The following is a 13,550-nucleotide window of genomic DNA, read 5'->3' as shown; positions in this document are numbered from 1 at the left end:
TATTTAGCATGACCCTTGATGATATTTTCCTCCTGCTGTAGTTTTTAACCAGCTCATGTGCTAACATTATGTTGCTAGAGATTTGTCTTCCCTGTACAAAAGCACTCTGAGCCTCATTGACAATGTATCCCATGACAGGTTTAATTTTGTTTGACAGGATCTTTGTTATGAATTTATACAAGCAGTTACAACAAGAGATTGGCCTGAAGTCTGCTGGAGTTTTGGGACACTAGACTTTAGGGATAAGAGAAATTGAGGTAGAGTTTACAGCTCCCAACAATTTACCAGTCCTGAAAAATTCCTTTATAGCTAAGGTAACCTCATCCCCAATTATAGGCCAGGCAGTCTTAAAGAAAGACATATTGTATCCATCAGGCCCTGGAGCTTTATCCTCAGGAATTGAAAAAACAGCTGCTTTTATTTCATCCTTTGAAACAGGTTTCAACAGTTCATTGATTTGTGCATCATTCAGACATGGACCTGATTTGATAATGTTGATGTCAGGAGGGAGAGTGTTAATTGCCTTGCCCATCAGATTTTTATAATATGATGTAAGCTCCTGCACAATACCTTCATCATCAGTAATTTTATCCCCTTTGCTATTGTAGAGAGCCAAAATTCTGTTATTATGTCTTTTATACTTAGCTATAGAATGAAACAGCTTAGAACTTCTATCACCATGCACATTCCAATTAATCCTGGCCTTCTGCTTGTAAAAAGACAGTTCACAATCAAGGAGCTTGTTGTATGTGAGGATGCATTTTTTCTCATGAGCAATAAAATCAGAATTGAGAGGATCAGAGTGTAGAATTCTCTGAGCATCTTCTAAAGCAAATTTTGCTCTTTGCACTTGCTCACTAATGTTGTGAAAATGTTTCTTGTTCAGTTCTATTAACTTCTTCTTCAGCATTTTGAGCTTTGCATAAACTGAGTACATAGTATAGCCTTGAACAGGAGTGTGCCAGATTTTTGAAACAGTGGGTATGTAGTTTTCATGCTTGGTCCACATTTTGAAGAATTTGAAAGGCTTCTTTCCCTGTTTCAAGTCATCATAAACTGAGACAATGGCTGGAGAATGATCAGATAAATTGGGGAGCATGAATTCCACATGACTAGAAATGTATTCATCAATCCATGCATCATTTATCAAAGCCCTGTCCAACCTACACCAGATCCTTGAATTTGCATCTTGTTTGTTATTCCAAGTATAAAAACATCCCTGAGTTTTTAAGTGCCTGAGATTGCAATCCTCAATAAAATTCTTGAAATCTTTTGTATCAGCCTCTGTTAGATTTATACCACCAAGCTTTTCTTCATTGCTCAGTAAGCAATTATAATCTCCACATATTATCCAGGGAACATTCCTAATATTTTGGGATATCTGTTTAAGATCTTCCCATAGCTCTTTTCTAGCTTCCTGTCTGTTAAAACCATAGACTGTTGAAACAATGCAGCTAAGTCTACCATCCAATGATTTCATATAGCATGTAATATGCTGATCTGAATTTTTGATCACCTGAATGTCAAAAAAATTCTGATCCCAAAGGATAAGAATTCTAGCTTTCTCAGATCCTCTTACAGTTGACAACCATTTCCAATTTTTTGCAATCTTTTTTGCAGTAGCATCCAGTAATGATTCCTTAATTTTGGTTTCAATTAGAGCTATGAATGACGCCAAACTAATTTCCACTATCCCATGATTGACCCACAACTATGTATTTGCATGTGAATAGTTCTGGTAGAAGTTGGATTCAAAGTTGTAGCTATGGGGTACACAATCGTAAAGGGAAGAAAATTAAAAGAGAGCCTGTTTCAAATAATTTTCTCGAGCAAAGAACCAATATGGGCTAAAGTCAAGAAAGGGTTGATACCTAGATTTCATCTATTATATTAATAGTATACTAAAAGGATATTAATCATTATATTTTTAGATGTACGAATTTATGCATCGTATATTGACATCCTGACGTATAATTAATGTAATGAATCAGATGTTCTAGTTACTTTCTCGTGGAAGTTATTCTTCATTAGGTATCATATAGAAGTCCCATGTGTAAGCTTTAAGGGTAAATTAAAATTATGCTTTTTCAAGCTAATTTGATAAGTTAATTAAGAAAATTACTAACAAGCAACTGGTGTCGAAGGGAATGACAAAAATATCAATAGAGAACATTCATTATTTTAAGTAATTCATTTAGTACTTTGTTTAATAAATCACAAAGATATGTATCTCTGTATCAAATTATGCAAATTTATAATCTACAATTATTTAACTTTCTCTTCACCGTGGATCAGATCCAAGTGGGAGGTTAATTAATATTTATTAAGATTGGTAATTAACTTTCGCCGGTCAAGAGTAATTAACTTTAACCGACCCACTCCAAATCCAAATGTGCCTAACCGCTCCCTCGGCTTCCATCATCACCAACATCTACAGAAAAAGATCTACCCAAGTACTAACGGTTAGTGACCAATATAGGTTAATATTAACTTAAAACTAAAATAACATGAAGATAGACCAAATAATTAATTTCTCTCCTGCTTCACATTTTCTCCACTTTTTTAAAATTTTGACCAAGTGAATTAAAATGTTTAGCAACATCCATTTTCCATACTTTCCAATCACTTTCTACTTTCCAAAATAATAGGATATAGTCATTTTTTTTATATTTGATCCCCTTCATATTTTTGTCACTTTCTGAAAAAGATTTTATGGCTAGTCTTACGTGAAGTAACGTAAGAATATAAAATTAGCACCCTCAGTTCTCATCAAATAAATTGAACTTTAGAGTTTCAATGCAGTTGAAGAATCTTAAGATGATGTTAGAGAAATCCAAGTCTGAATTCCGCCGAACTCTCATTTACAAATGAGTTTTAAAAGATATCACTACCTAAAAACCAATTTCAACTCATGAAGAAGGGCTCAACTTGCAAAAGCGAGTTAAAATATCTAATTATAATCCTCAACCCTCTTCAAAACTTGAAAGTTTTGGTGTGGTGGAAGGAACAGTTTCATTTTAATACACAAGATGCGTTTCATTATTATGGAAATTGAAGTCGCTAGCAACCCAATTATGATATTGAGCCTAAAAAACATCAAATTTCAATTCTGTGAAGAGGCGGTCAAAATCATAAATTTCAAATATAAACTACCATAGTAAACTTATACACATACAGTTCGAGGGATAAACACAAGAGGAAATTACCAACGTCTACTGTATCTGGGTTATTACGCGAAAGCGTAATGACACTCAGACGATAGGCTCAAATACAAAGAAGAAACTCCTTTTTTTTTTAAACACATTTTAATTAATTAATTATTTCAAGAAGGAGAGTGAGGTCTCCTGACGCTAGCTACAATGGTTTTGCACCCGGACCCCCAACATGACAGCTAAATCCACGTGGTTATGCACACATATCTGCATACTTCGTCGATTGATCCAAGAATTGTATATGTTAATTACAATTTCCTCAGTGAGTAGTACTCTTAATATTTGCTTCCTTTGAACTTCGAAGATATAGACTCACCTGGACTTTAGAAACTTCTGGATCTAAATAACCAAGCGGGAAAAGGGTTGGGTCAGCGCCTACCCTCCCTTTGCTGGGAACTTGCAAAGAGGTTGGCAAAAAGATGCTAGCTGTCTCAACTCACGCATGCACGTGCGTGCTAATTAATGTTTGTAGTCCCATTTCATATGTCAACTCCATTAAGCTAGCTAGCTCCATTAAGCCTTGCTTAATTAATCTCAGTCATTCAGCTGGGCCGACCACTAATTAATTAATAATATTGAAGCGTCGATCGGGTGTTCAAGCTTACACAATATACTTCACATGCATGGGGTTCAACCATCAATACAACCCCACTGACTTCATTAATCATCTACTCACACTATCCCGTGACTCTCACACTCTCCCCCTTCGCCTATAAAAAACCAATCTCCCCGCTCAAAACTCTACACAACCAAATCCAGAACCAGGGATCACCAAAGCAACCAATAAACAAACACAATGCAAACTCCTCTCGTCCTCCTCCTCTGCCTCGTCTCCTCCATCACAATGCCCCTCACGCTCCGCGGAGCACCAACCGCCTATCCACCTCTTCCTCCGACTTCATCCGCTCCTCCTGCGCTGCCACCGCCTACCAAACCACCTGCCTATCCTCCCTCTACCCCTACGCCGCGCATCCGCAGCGACCCCCGCCGCCTCGGCCGCGTCGCCCTCACCGTCAGCATCTCTCCTCGCGCCGCAGTACCACCTCCTTCGTCTCCCGCCTCTCCTCCCCAACCTCCCCCAAACCATATCCCCGTCCAGGCCACTCTCCTCTCCACCGCTTCAAGACTGCGTCATGCTGATTGACGACAAGCGCGAGGAGGCTGAGCAGTCGCGTCGGGGAGTGACCGAGGATGGGGCGGGGGCAGCCCGCAGAATGCCATGTGCATGAGCAACGTTGCAGACTTGCGATCAGCGCGGCGCTGACGGATCAGAACATGTGTTTGTCGAGCCATATCGCAGGCGGCGGGCCGCCGCGAGGGGAGCGATGCGGCCGGCGCATAATGAAGCAAGGTGGAGGCAGGTTACTAGCAATGCGCTTTCACTTGTGAACTTGATTGGAGCTAATTAGCTAGAGTCTATAGGTTTAATTAATGATAGAGGTTGATATAATGTAGAAGGATCAAAGGCCTAACGTTGTGCATATCATAAATATAATGAAGTGCTAAAGTGGGGAAATGTAATACGTAGTAATGTTTTGTTTTTTATATTATTTTATCTTTTTTTTTTGTGGCGAACTCTTATTTAGCAAAGTTCGATTTTGTATTAGTAATTAATATTGTCCAAATTATAGCATTTTACCTTTGTTTTTTTAGTTTGAAGGGGGTAATTCTTGACAACATTTATTAGAACCATCCACCAAATGAGGGGACAAATTATCAATTCGGTTTTTCTATAGAGTGCTCATGGGCACTCTATAAGAGATGAGAGAGATAGAGAGAAATGAATAGCTCATGGGCCCCCCTGATTTGCATTAATTTCTATGCATAATTTATTTCTCTCTATCTCTTCTCTCTTATAGAGTGCTCATGGGCACTCTATAGAAAAACCGTTATCAATTTACCCTACGGTTTAGCACATCGAGGGATCAGAAGCATTCGCTCTCAGTTGTGGACCTGTTCTAATTCTTTTGACCACAATGAATTGGATTCAGAATAATGATGCGCATGCCCAGCTCCAGAATCGGATTTGGATCATCTCCACTACAAAAAAAGTAGTGGAGAGATCACTGCTTTTAATCTCAATCGTTGATTATTTAGTAGGCGGTTATGATACAATCTAAATCTAACACTTACCATACCCCAGTGTATTGCACTCATTCCTAATTTACACTAAAAGAAAAAATCATAACCATTAATTAGATAATCAATGGCCGTGATTATGTAGTGGTCCCTCCACTGTTTTTTTTTGTAGTGGAGAGGATCCGAATCCCAAGTTGAGCCATTCTCATGGGATTTGGATCATCTTCACTACAAAAAAAATAGTGGAGAGACCTCTACTTTTAATCTCAAGCATTGATTATTTAGTAGGCGGTTATGATACAATCTAAATCTAACACTTACCATACCCCCGTGTATTGCACTCATTCCTAATTTGCACTAAAAGAAAAAATCATAACCATCAACTAGATAATCAATGGCTGTGATTATGTAGTGGTCCCTCCACTATTTTTTTTGTAATGGAGAGGATCCGAATCCATTCTCATGCGACATCAATGTTAGCGAGATTCACGCCTTAGGCTGTAGTTTAAACATTACAAAATACTTATTCAACTAATTAAAACAATACTTAAGAATTGGAAAAATTGTAGGTGCCCTGCTCCTCGAATTAAAGATGGGATCTGGGAATGATATATAATATTACGAAGTTCACCAATTTTTTTAAATTTTTTAATATTTTTTAAGGATAATGGTGAGTGTTTACCAGCTATTAATTATGATCTCATATTAATCAACGAGTTGTCACAGAGTCGTATGGAAATTTTATTTGTCTTATTTGACTTTGATTTCAGCTTTACCTTTTTTTTTACTGAAAAAAATCGCTCTCCGCTCACACTTCATCATAAAATAAGCTTTGGGTATGTTTAGAACAATATTAAATTAACATGGTCTGACTAATTTGAATCCAGAAATCAAGTCTGTTCGGTTCAAATTGAGAGAAGTAGCAAATCCACCCTTTCAACTTTTATTCATACTGCGACAACATCTAAGCAAATATATATGTTGAAATTTAAATGCAGTTGAAACAACATGAGAATCCAATTACTCTCATCCAAACACACATTAGATGCAATTTGGAGTTGCTCGGTTTGATACAAAATGCTCATATTGTAGCAACAATTGTTGCATGCAACATTAGTTGCAAGAAATTAACTTCAAATATATATAGTATGTGAGCATCAACAATTTTATTGTGGAAACTATATTTCCAATACAAATTTTGTATTGGTTGTAAAACAATTGATGTAAAGGTTATGAAATTTTAGTGTATAATAAAAGATTTGAAACTATTTATAGATGAGGTGGAATCTTTTTTTTTTCACTTTTTTGTGTCTACAACTTTTTCTCCCACCAAATAGACTACAACATCTGTTAGATTTTTTTCCTACAAACTTACAGCCTACTGCATGTGGCTTTGTCGACAATGGAGGCAGAGTATATGGCGATTACGGTGGCTGTTAAAGAGGCGATTTGGCTTCGATGACTTTTGGAGGATCTTGGTGTTTCGCAGCGATCCGTCACCATTTATTATAATAGCATGAGTGCTATTTATTTGACAAAGAATCAGATTTTTCATGCGAGGATGAAGCATTTCGACGTTCGTTATCACTTCGTTCGATATGTTCTTGAAGATGGGATGTTGAGCTCGTGAAGGTCCACACAAAAGAAAATCCGATGAATATGCTCACGAAGGTGGTCCCGAGCAACAAGTTTGATCATTGTAGAAACTTGTTATAAATTCGTGATTGTTGAGGCCGTTTGTAGCCATTTGGATAAACTACGGGAGACTTGATCAATTGAGAGAGGGGGTACGTAGGCAACCACATTGGTACAGCCGAATTTGGTGATACGACACATTGGTGATCATATTGGTGTCGGCTCAATTTTGGAAAAACTTCGCCGAGGTGGAGAAATTGTAGGAAATGGCGAAGGATTTTAGAAAATCATGCAAAAACACGAGTACAGGAAATCCCTTGGGTCGGTCGACTGACGGCATAGGCCTGGTCGACCGACAGATTGTTGGAATACAGTATATGAAACCCGTCTCTGGTCGATCTACCGAACGGGTATGACCGGTCGACAAAAAACTTCCACTGTTACAGGATGAGAAATTGAGTTCTATCCGGTCGACCGGTGGCACATGTGCGGTCGAGCGGAAAGCGGTTACGGGCCAGATTTTATTTCTTGGTCTGTTTTGGATTGAGTTTTGATATAAATAGAAACACATGTTTCTAGGGTTTCTTGTTGAGAGAATTAGCATTGTTTTGAGCACTTTGAGAGGGAGATATTATGAGGGAGTTAAGAGCTTTGGTTATGGTTATATTTGAGTAAGTTTGTGAGTTGTAACCCGTTGTATTTCTCCTCAATATAGTGAAATCTCTCCATCCTCTCCCCGTGGACGTAGGTAATTGCCGGACCACGTAAATATCTGTGTTTGGTTTGATTTATGCCGTATTTTGGTGGATTGTACTTGTATTTGGTTTGGTTCTCTTCTCTCATTGCTTGCGGACTCGTTTGGTTGGCGAGCACGCTTCCGCACGGCGCGTAACATTTTTTTCCTGCAAACTGCAAGTTCATTTAAGCTTCCTAATTAATATGCTGAAAACCAAACAAGTAAAAACACATATCCTATTGCAATATTTACATCTACAACTCCCTTTCCACGCTGCAAAACAGCCTCTTAAATCAATGTGTTTTTATATGTGGTTTTCAATAAAGGAGTAAACTGATGATAATTTATGTCTATCAATCTAAAACAAGAATTACTTTTTTAAGTTCTAATAGTGAATATTGCCTACAAGATTTGAGTGAAGAAATTTTTTTTATCTTCAAATTAATTCAGGGTAGAGTCCCATGTCGGTTTCATATTAAGACGATGTACAAATTTTCCATTATAGGTGGAAATTTAACGGAAAATATCCGGAGTGCGCGTCTATACGAATGCTACCCATTAAAAGCCATTTTTTTTTCTTCGGCTAAGGGAATCAAAACAGGCTCCAGAACGGAGTGGGCTGATAAAAGCCAAGTTACCCAATTGTATTGCTAATATTGTAGTTACCAACAATATAGTTTATTGGGCCCTATTATTTATTTGGCCCTATTTTGTGTGACCCTGCCCTATATTAAGCATAATCTCCAGGAAAAGTTCACCCCTTTTCAACCAGCCAAATACAAAATGATCCACACAACAAATAAATAAATTAATTCAATTTTCCAAACACAAAAGATACAAAAAGAAAAAATTTCTAAGAACCCTAAATATGGGACCAACATAAGGGATATATGAGGTGTCCCCTTCCTATTACATAATGAGTTGGTCATTATTAAATGATGGCCAACTCATTATGCAATAGGAGGGGGACAACTCACATGTCCCCATGTTGGTTTACTAATACTTCTAATGATGGTCAACTCATTATGCAATAGGAAGGGAACACATCACCCGTCCCCCTGTTGGTTTACTAATACTCCTGCTTCACCGTATTAAGAAAAAACCACTCTATTTATAAAGAAATAGCCACAATTATTCCTCATTATTTCCAAATACTAAATATGAACATAAGAATTAAAATAAATTGTACCCGACAGATAGCTCACCACGGGTGATCAAGATAGTTGGAAGGTTTTAATATGCCTTTAATGGTCATAGGTTCAATTTTGGATTAAGCTATGATAATAAAATAAAAAAAATATAAAAAAATCTTACTTGAGTGATTAACAACTTCAGCGCGGTAAAAAAAAGGCTTATACAGAAACTTTCTGGTAATATTCCATTTTACTTGCTGATCCGTCGACAGCAAGCTGAGCAATGTCAACTCATTACAGTTGGTCCTAACTCCTAAGGTTTTGCGGACCAAGCGTACGTGCGTTCTTCAGGTCTCTCCTAAAGAAGCGCAAGGGTTAGAGGTGCGCTAATCTCCAAGTATACATAATTAATGAAGCAAGCAAACACAAAATCTAATCAACTTGGCCACCAAATCTCCACACTATAAAATGAGCTGTCACTCTTGCAAATGTTTATCTTGGGAGAGAAATCTTGAAGCGTCAAAAGTATTTGATTAATGTGCGCTGAGGATTTGGTTGTCGGATATGTGGAATACAACTTTTACGTGTGTTGATTCTCTTTGACCAACAATGGGTTGATTGAGGGGTAGTCAAGAGAAGGTAACCCTTCTTTAAATTGTTAAACATAAAATTGATAAATGTAAAAAAGTAAGCTAATTAATTTGTCTTAATTTATCAAGTACAAAACTTATTAAAATGTTGAGAAAATTCTTTTGCACAGGTTAAAAAGCACCCCTCAAACTGAGGGGTCTATTGATATATACATCTCTTTAGACAGATTAAAACTAAGGCTAAATAGTACTTAAATATATACCTTCTAGTTTTACTCACCTTCCATTACATAGTCGTTTACTACCTTTTCGTAGCATTATATACCTTAAGTTGTATACAATTGATACATTAATGTTAGTATTGTGTCTTTGATTCTTTGTATAACTTTATGAGAATTAGATAGGGTTAGAGATCTATCATGATTAGGAGATTGAGTTTTATCATGATTAGGAGTTTGAATCCTATTCTACTTTAGAAAGTTAGGCTAGAGATACGGTTTTGATTTTCTTATATACTTTTTTCTATTGTTAGAGGAAAAACCAAGCAGAGATGAGAGAGCCAATATTCTTGAAATATAAGGTTAGCAGAGGGTGTAGCCTGATTCAGAAATATTGTGCGAGATGCGAGGGTTTTGTAGTGTTTATCTGTGCAAAAGATTACATCATTAGGGGAGAGTTTCGTAGTCATTATCCGTGCAAAAGATTACATCATTGGGAGAGGGTTTCATGGTCTTTGTCTGTTCAAAAGATTGTAAGGAGAGGGCTTTGGAGATAATATGAGAGTTGATTATGTATATGGAGTTGAGAGATTGAGAGACGAGAGTTGAGTGGTTCCTCTTGTAGTTCTCCCTGATACATAGTGGATTTCTCGTATTATTGCCTGTGGACATAGGTCGAAGTTGGTTGACCGAACCACATAAATCTCGGTGTTCTTTCTTCTTGATTGTGGTCATTTTCTATCTTATTGATTGTGGGTTGGATTCCGAGTTGTGCAGATCGTGGTATGCGGGGAGACTAAAATTCCCCAACAACAGTGGTATCAGAGCTATGTTGATGGACCCGGGAGCGAGTTCGTAAGATAGAAGACGACGTCGTGCAAGATTGAAAATCGACGTTACAAGCATCAAGACGAACAAAAAAAAAATGAAAGGAACGACCATTACTGGTAGGAGGATTTAACGACGACTAATCGTCCGGAGGAGAGCGCCCAAGGGATGCATGTCTGACGGTAAAGTCTGCAGGCGATTGCAGCAGTGAATCACGGTGTCGAGGAGGTGCAACCGGTCACCGGTAAAGGGCTTGCGTGGAGACGAATTGGTAATGAGACTGGAGTAGGAGTTGGTTGGTGTGTAGACTCGAGGAGGACAACATAGATTAGGTGGAGCTTGCAAGCGGGCACGACCGAGTGGCACACATGGAGATAGAGATGGTGGCTTTGGACTTGAAGACGATGAGCGCTCATATTTAGTCCAAGATAAATGATGGAGGAGATAGAGGCATCTGGCTCATAGTGTGGATTAGTAGAGGTGCACCGAATGATTCAAGATAAGCGATGCAGGTGGAGTACGAGGACAGCAAGTGGGGGGAAGGCTACTGTCAAGTTTAGTTTGGGAAGAGAAGCATGGTTGATTTGCTTCTAATGTCAGAGGTGACGAAGGTCTATTGGTGCGCACAAGAGAGGTGGAGGCGCCACGATGAAGTAGATGATAGCGAGGGTCACGGGACGTCCCAGTTGGAGTGAAGGTGTTTCCATTTGAAGTGCGAAAGAAATAGAAGACTCTAGCAGGAGAGATAAAATTTCAAGACGGCGATGTTATATCTTCAAGGGAGTTTGTGAATTAAATACAAGGTGGAGATTATTAGGATTGTATCTTTGATTCTTTGTATAACTTCATAAAAGAATTAGATAGGGTTAAAGATCTATCATGATTAGGAGATTGGGTTTCATCATGATTAGGAATTTGAATCCTATTCTAATTAGAAAATTAGGCTAGAGATAGGGTTTTGATTTCCCTATATATATTCTTCTATTGTTGGAGGAAACCAAGCAGAGGAGAGAGAGAGAGCTAATATTCTTGAAATCTAAAGTTAGCAGAGGGCAGAGGGCGTAGCCTGATTCAGGAATATTATGCGAGAGGCGAGGGTTTCGTAGTTTTTATCTGTGCAAAAGATTACATCATTAGGCGAGAATTTCGTAGTCTTAATCCGTGCAAAAGATTACATCATTGGCAGGGGGTTTTGTGGTCTTTGTCCATTCAAAAGATTGTAAGGAGAGGGCTTTTGAGATAATATGAGAGTTGATTATGTATATGAAGTTGAGAGATAGAGAGACGAGGGTTGAGTGGTTTCTCTTGTAGTTCTCCCTAATACATAGTGGATTTCTCGTATTGTTGCCCGTGGACATAGATCGAAGTTGGTCAAACGAGCCACGTAAATCTCGGTGTTCTTTCTTCTTGATTGTGATCATTTTTTATCTTATTGATTGTGGGTTGGTTTCCGAGTTGTACAGATCGTGATAGGCGAGGAGACTAAAATTCCCCAACAATTAATACGTACCTATATATATTATGCAAGTGCGAAAATTTTCACCGACAAGTTCCCCATGACACTCTAATTCGTTGAAAGTGTCATATTAGAACAATCAGATGAACATTTTCATATTTACATAATATATGGTACTAACTTGTTAAATTTAAACAAGCTAGGGTGTACAAAAGTTTTACTAACAAGTTAATCATCCAATCGTTCTTTATTCAATGAATTAACTATTTTAATGTATTCTTAAAATTTTTAATCAAACAAACGGAATTTTTTTTGAGGAACTATAAATGGAATCTTAAGAAATTTAAAATAAGCATAAACATACGATAATGGCACCAGCCCAGATCCTTTTTAATTCCTTTTTGTCGCGAAGGAAGAAGTTTCCACGGTTTCAAGCTTCAACTCCGCTTACCGTAATCACTTCCATGCGTATTGCAAGCTTAAGCTGTAAGGAGACATTCATTATTGTTTCTTGTTCCACTTGATGATGTGGAAGTGTGGAACGTTTAAGGTACAATTTCATAAAGGAGTGCGTCAATCATGATCTAAATGTGAATATATATGTATTATTGAATTTCACAAAAAACAATCATATCTTTCAATCTGGAAGGTGGATTTTGACATATTATATATGTAAATTGCATATCTCGAAAAGATAGAATCAACCGGATTGTCATATTTCAATATAACCCAATTTTGACTGAAATTTGAAAATAATTAGCTTTGAGTTTAGTTTTAGTAACAAAATTAGAAACAATTTAGATGAGGAAATAAAATCAATTTTGATATTCAATTTTGGATTGATTTGTTTCCTTTATTATAGAGAGTATTTTAGGTAGTTTTAAATTATTTCTTTTTTTAGGAATTCTGTTCTTATTAGGAGTAGGTTTTGTTTTTCTATTTAAGAAGAAGAATTGTAAATTCTTTTTTTTTTTTTTTTTGAAAAGAAGAACTGTAAATTCTATTCTTATTAAGAGTAGATTTTATTTTTCTATTTAAGAAGAAGGATTATAAACCTCATTGTATTAGATAACATTTGATCAATAAAATTTTTCTTTATTTTATTTTCTTCGTGGATTCGAACTTCTTTGTAGATTCGACAATAGTTTTTTGTAAATTCAAAGAGCACCTATGGATGCATTATGAGCTTTCTTACTTGGCGCTGCATTAACTTAATTCAATCGTGCTCATCATTTATTAATTTATGAGTCTTGCCAGTTAATTGCCACCAGATAAACATAATTAGTCACCTTAAGTGCCTTAATTAGCCTGAAATTGTCACAACTTGGTCCAACCTATAAAAATAGCGTAAAAACAATACGCAAGTCAAATCCTTCGTCACGTTACAAGTCATGAAGCTGAGCCATCTTCCCCCTTAGTTTGCCTATATAAGCCCTTCATTATCAACAACAAAACTACACACAAAACAAAAACAACGTCCAGAGATATATTCAAGAAATTAATTACAAAACCTCAATCATGGAATATTATACATTCTCCCTTCTCCTCATCATCACCGGCCTCCTCTCCTCCCTCTCCGCTGCCGCGGCAACCCCGAAAAGTTTCATCCTCAACTCCTGCAAACCCACCACCTATCCAAGACTCTGCGCAGACAGCCTCTCAC

The 13,550-nt window shown here is 37.3% G+C and overlaps 1 protein-coding gene across 1 annotated transcript; it reads right to left on the bottom strand.

Annotated features, from left to right (window-relative positions):
• Nucleotides 230–1,480, bottom strand: LOC109820764. The gene has a single exon (XM_020386958.1). The coding sequence runs from the start codon at nt 1,478–1,480 to the stop codon at nt 230–232; it is 1,251 nt and encodes a 416-aa protein (XP_020242547.1).

Source organism: Asparagus officinalis, chromosome 8 (assembly GCF_001876935.1).
Source record: "Asparagus officinalis chromosome 8, Aspof.V1, whole genome shotgun sequence".
In the NCBI taxonomy this organism is placed as follows: domain Eukaryota; kingdom Viridiplantae; phylum Streptophyta; class Magnoliopsida; order Asparagales; family Asparagaceae; genus Asparagus; species Asparagus officinalis.
This window is presented reverse-complemented; position numbering and strand designations above follow the sequence as displayed.

Excerpts from the sequence above, each read along its gene's own strand:
- LOC109820764 (XM_020386958.1), bottom strand. The coding sequence starts at position 1,480 with ATGAAATCATTGGATGGTAGACTTAGCTGCATTGTTTCAACAGTCTAT.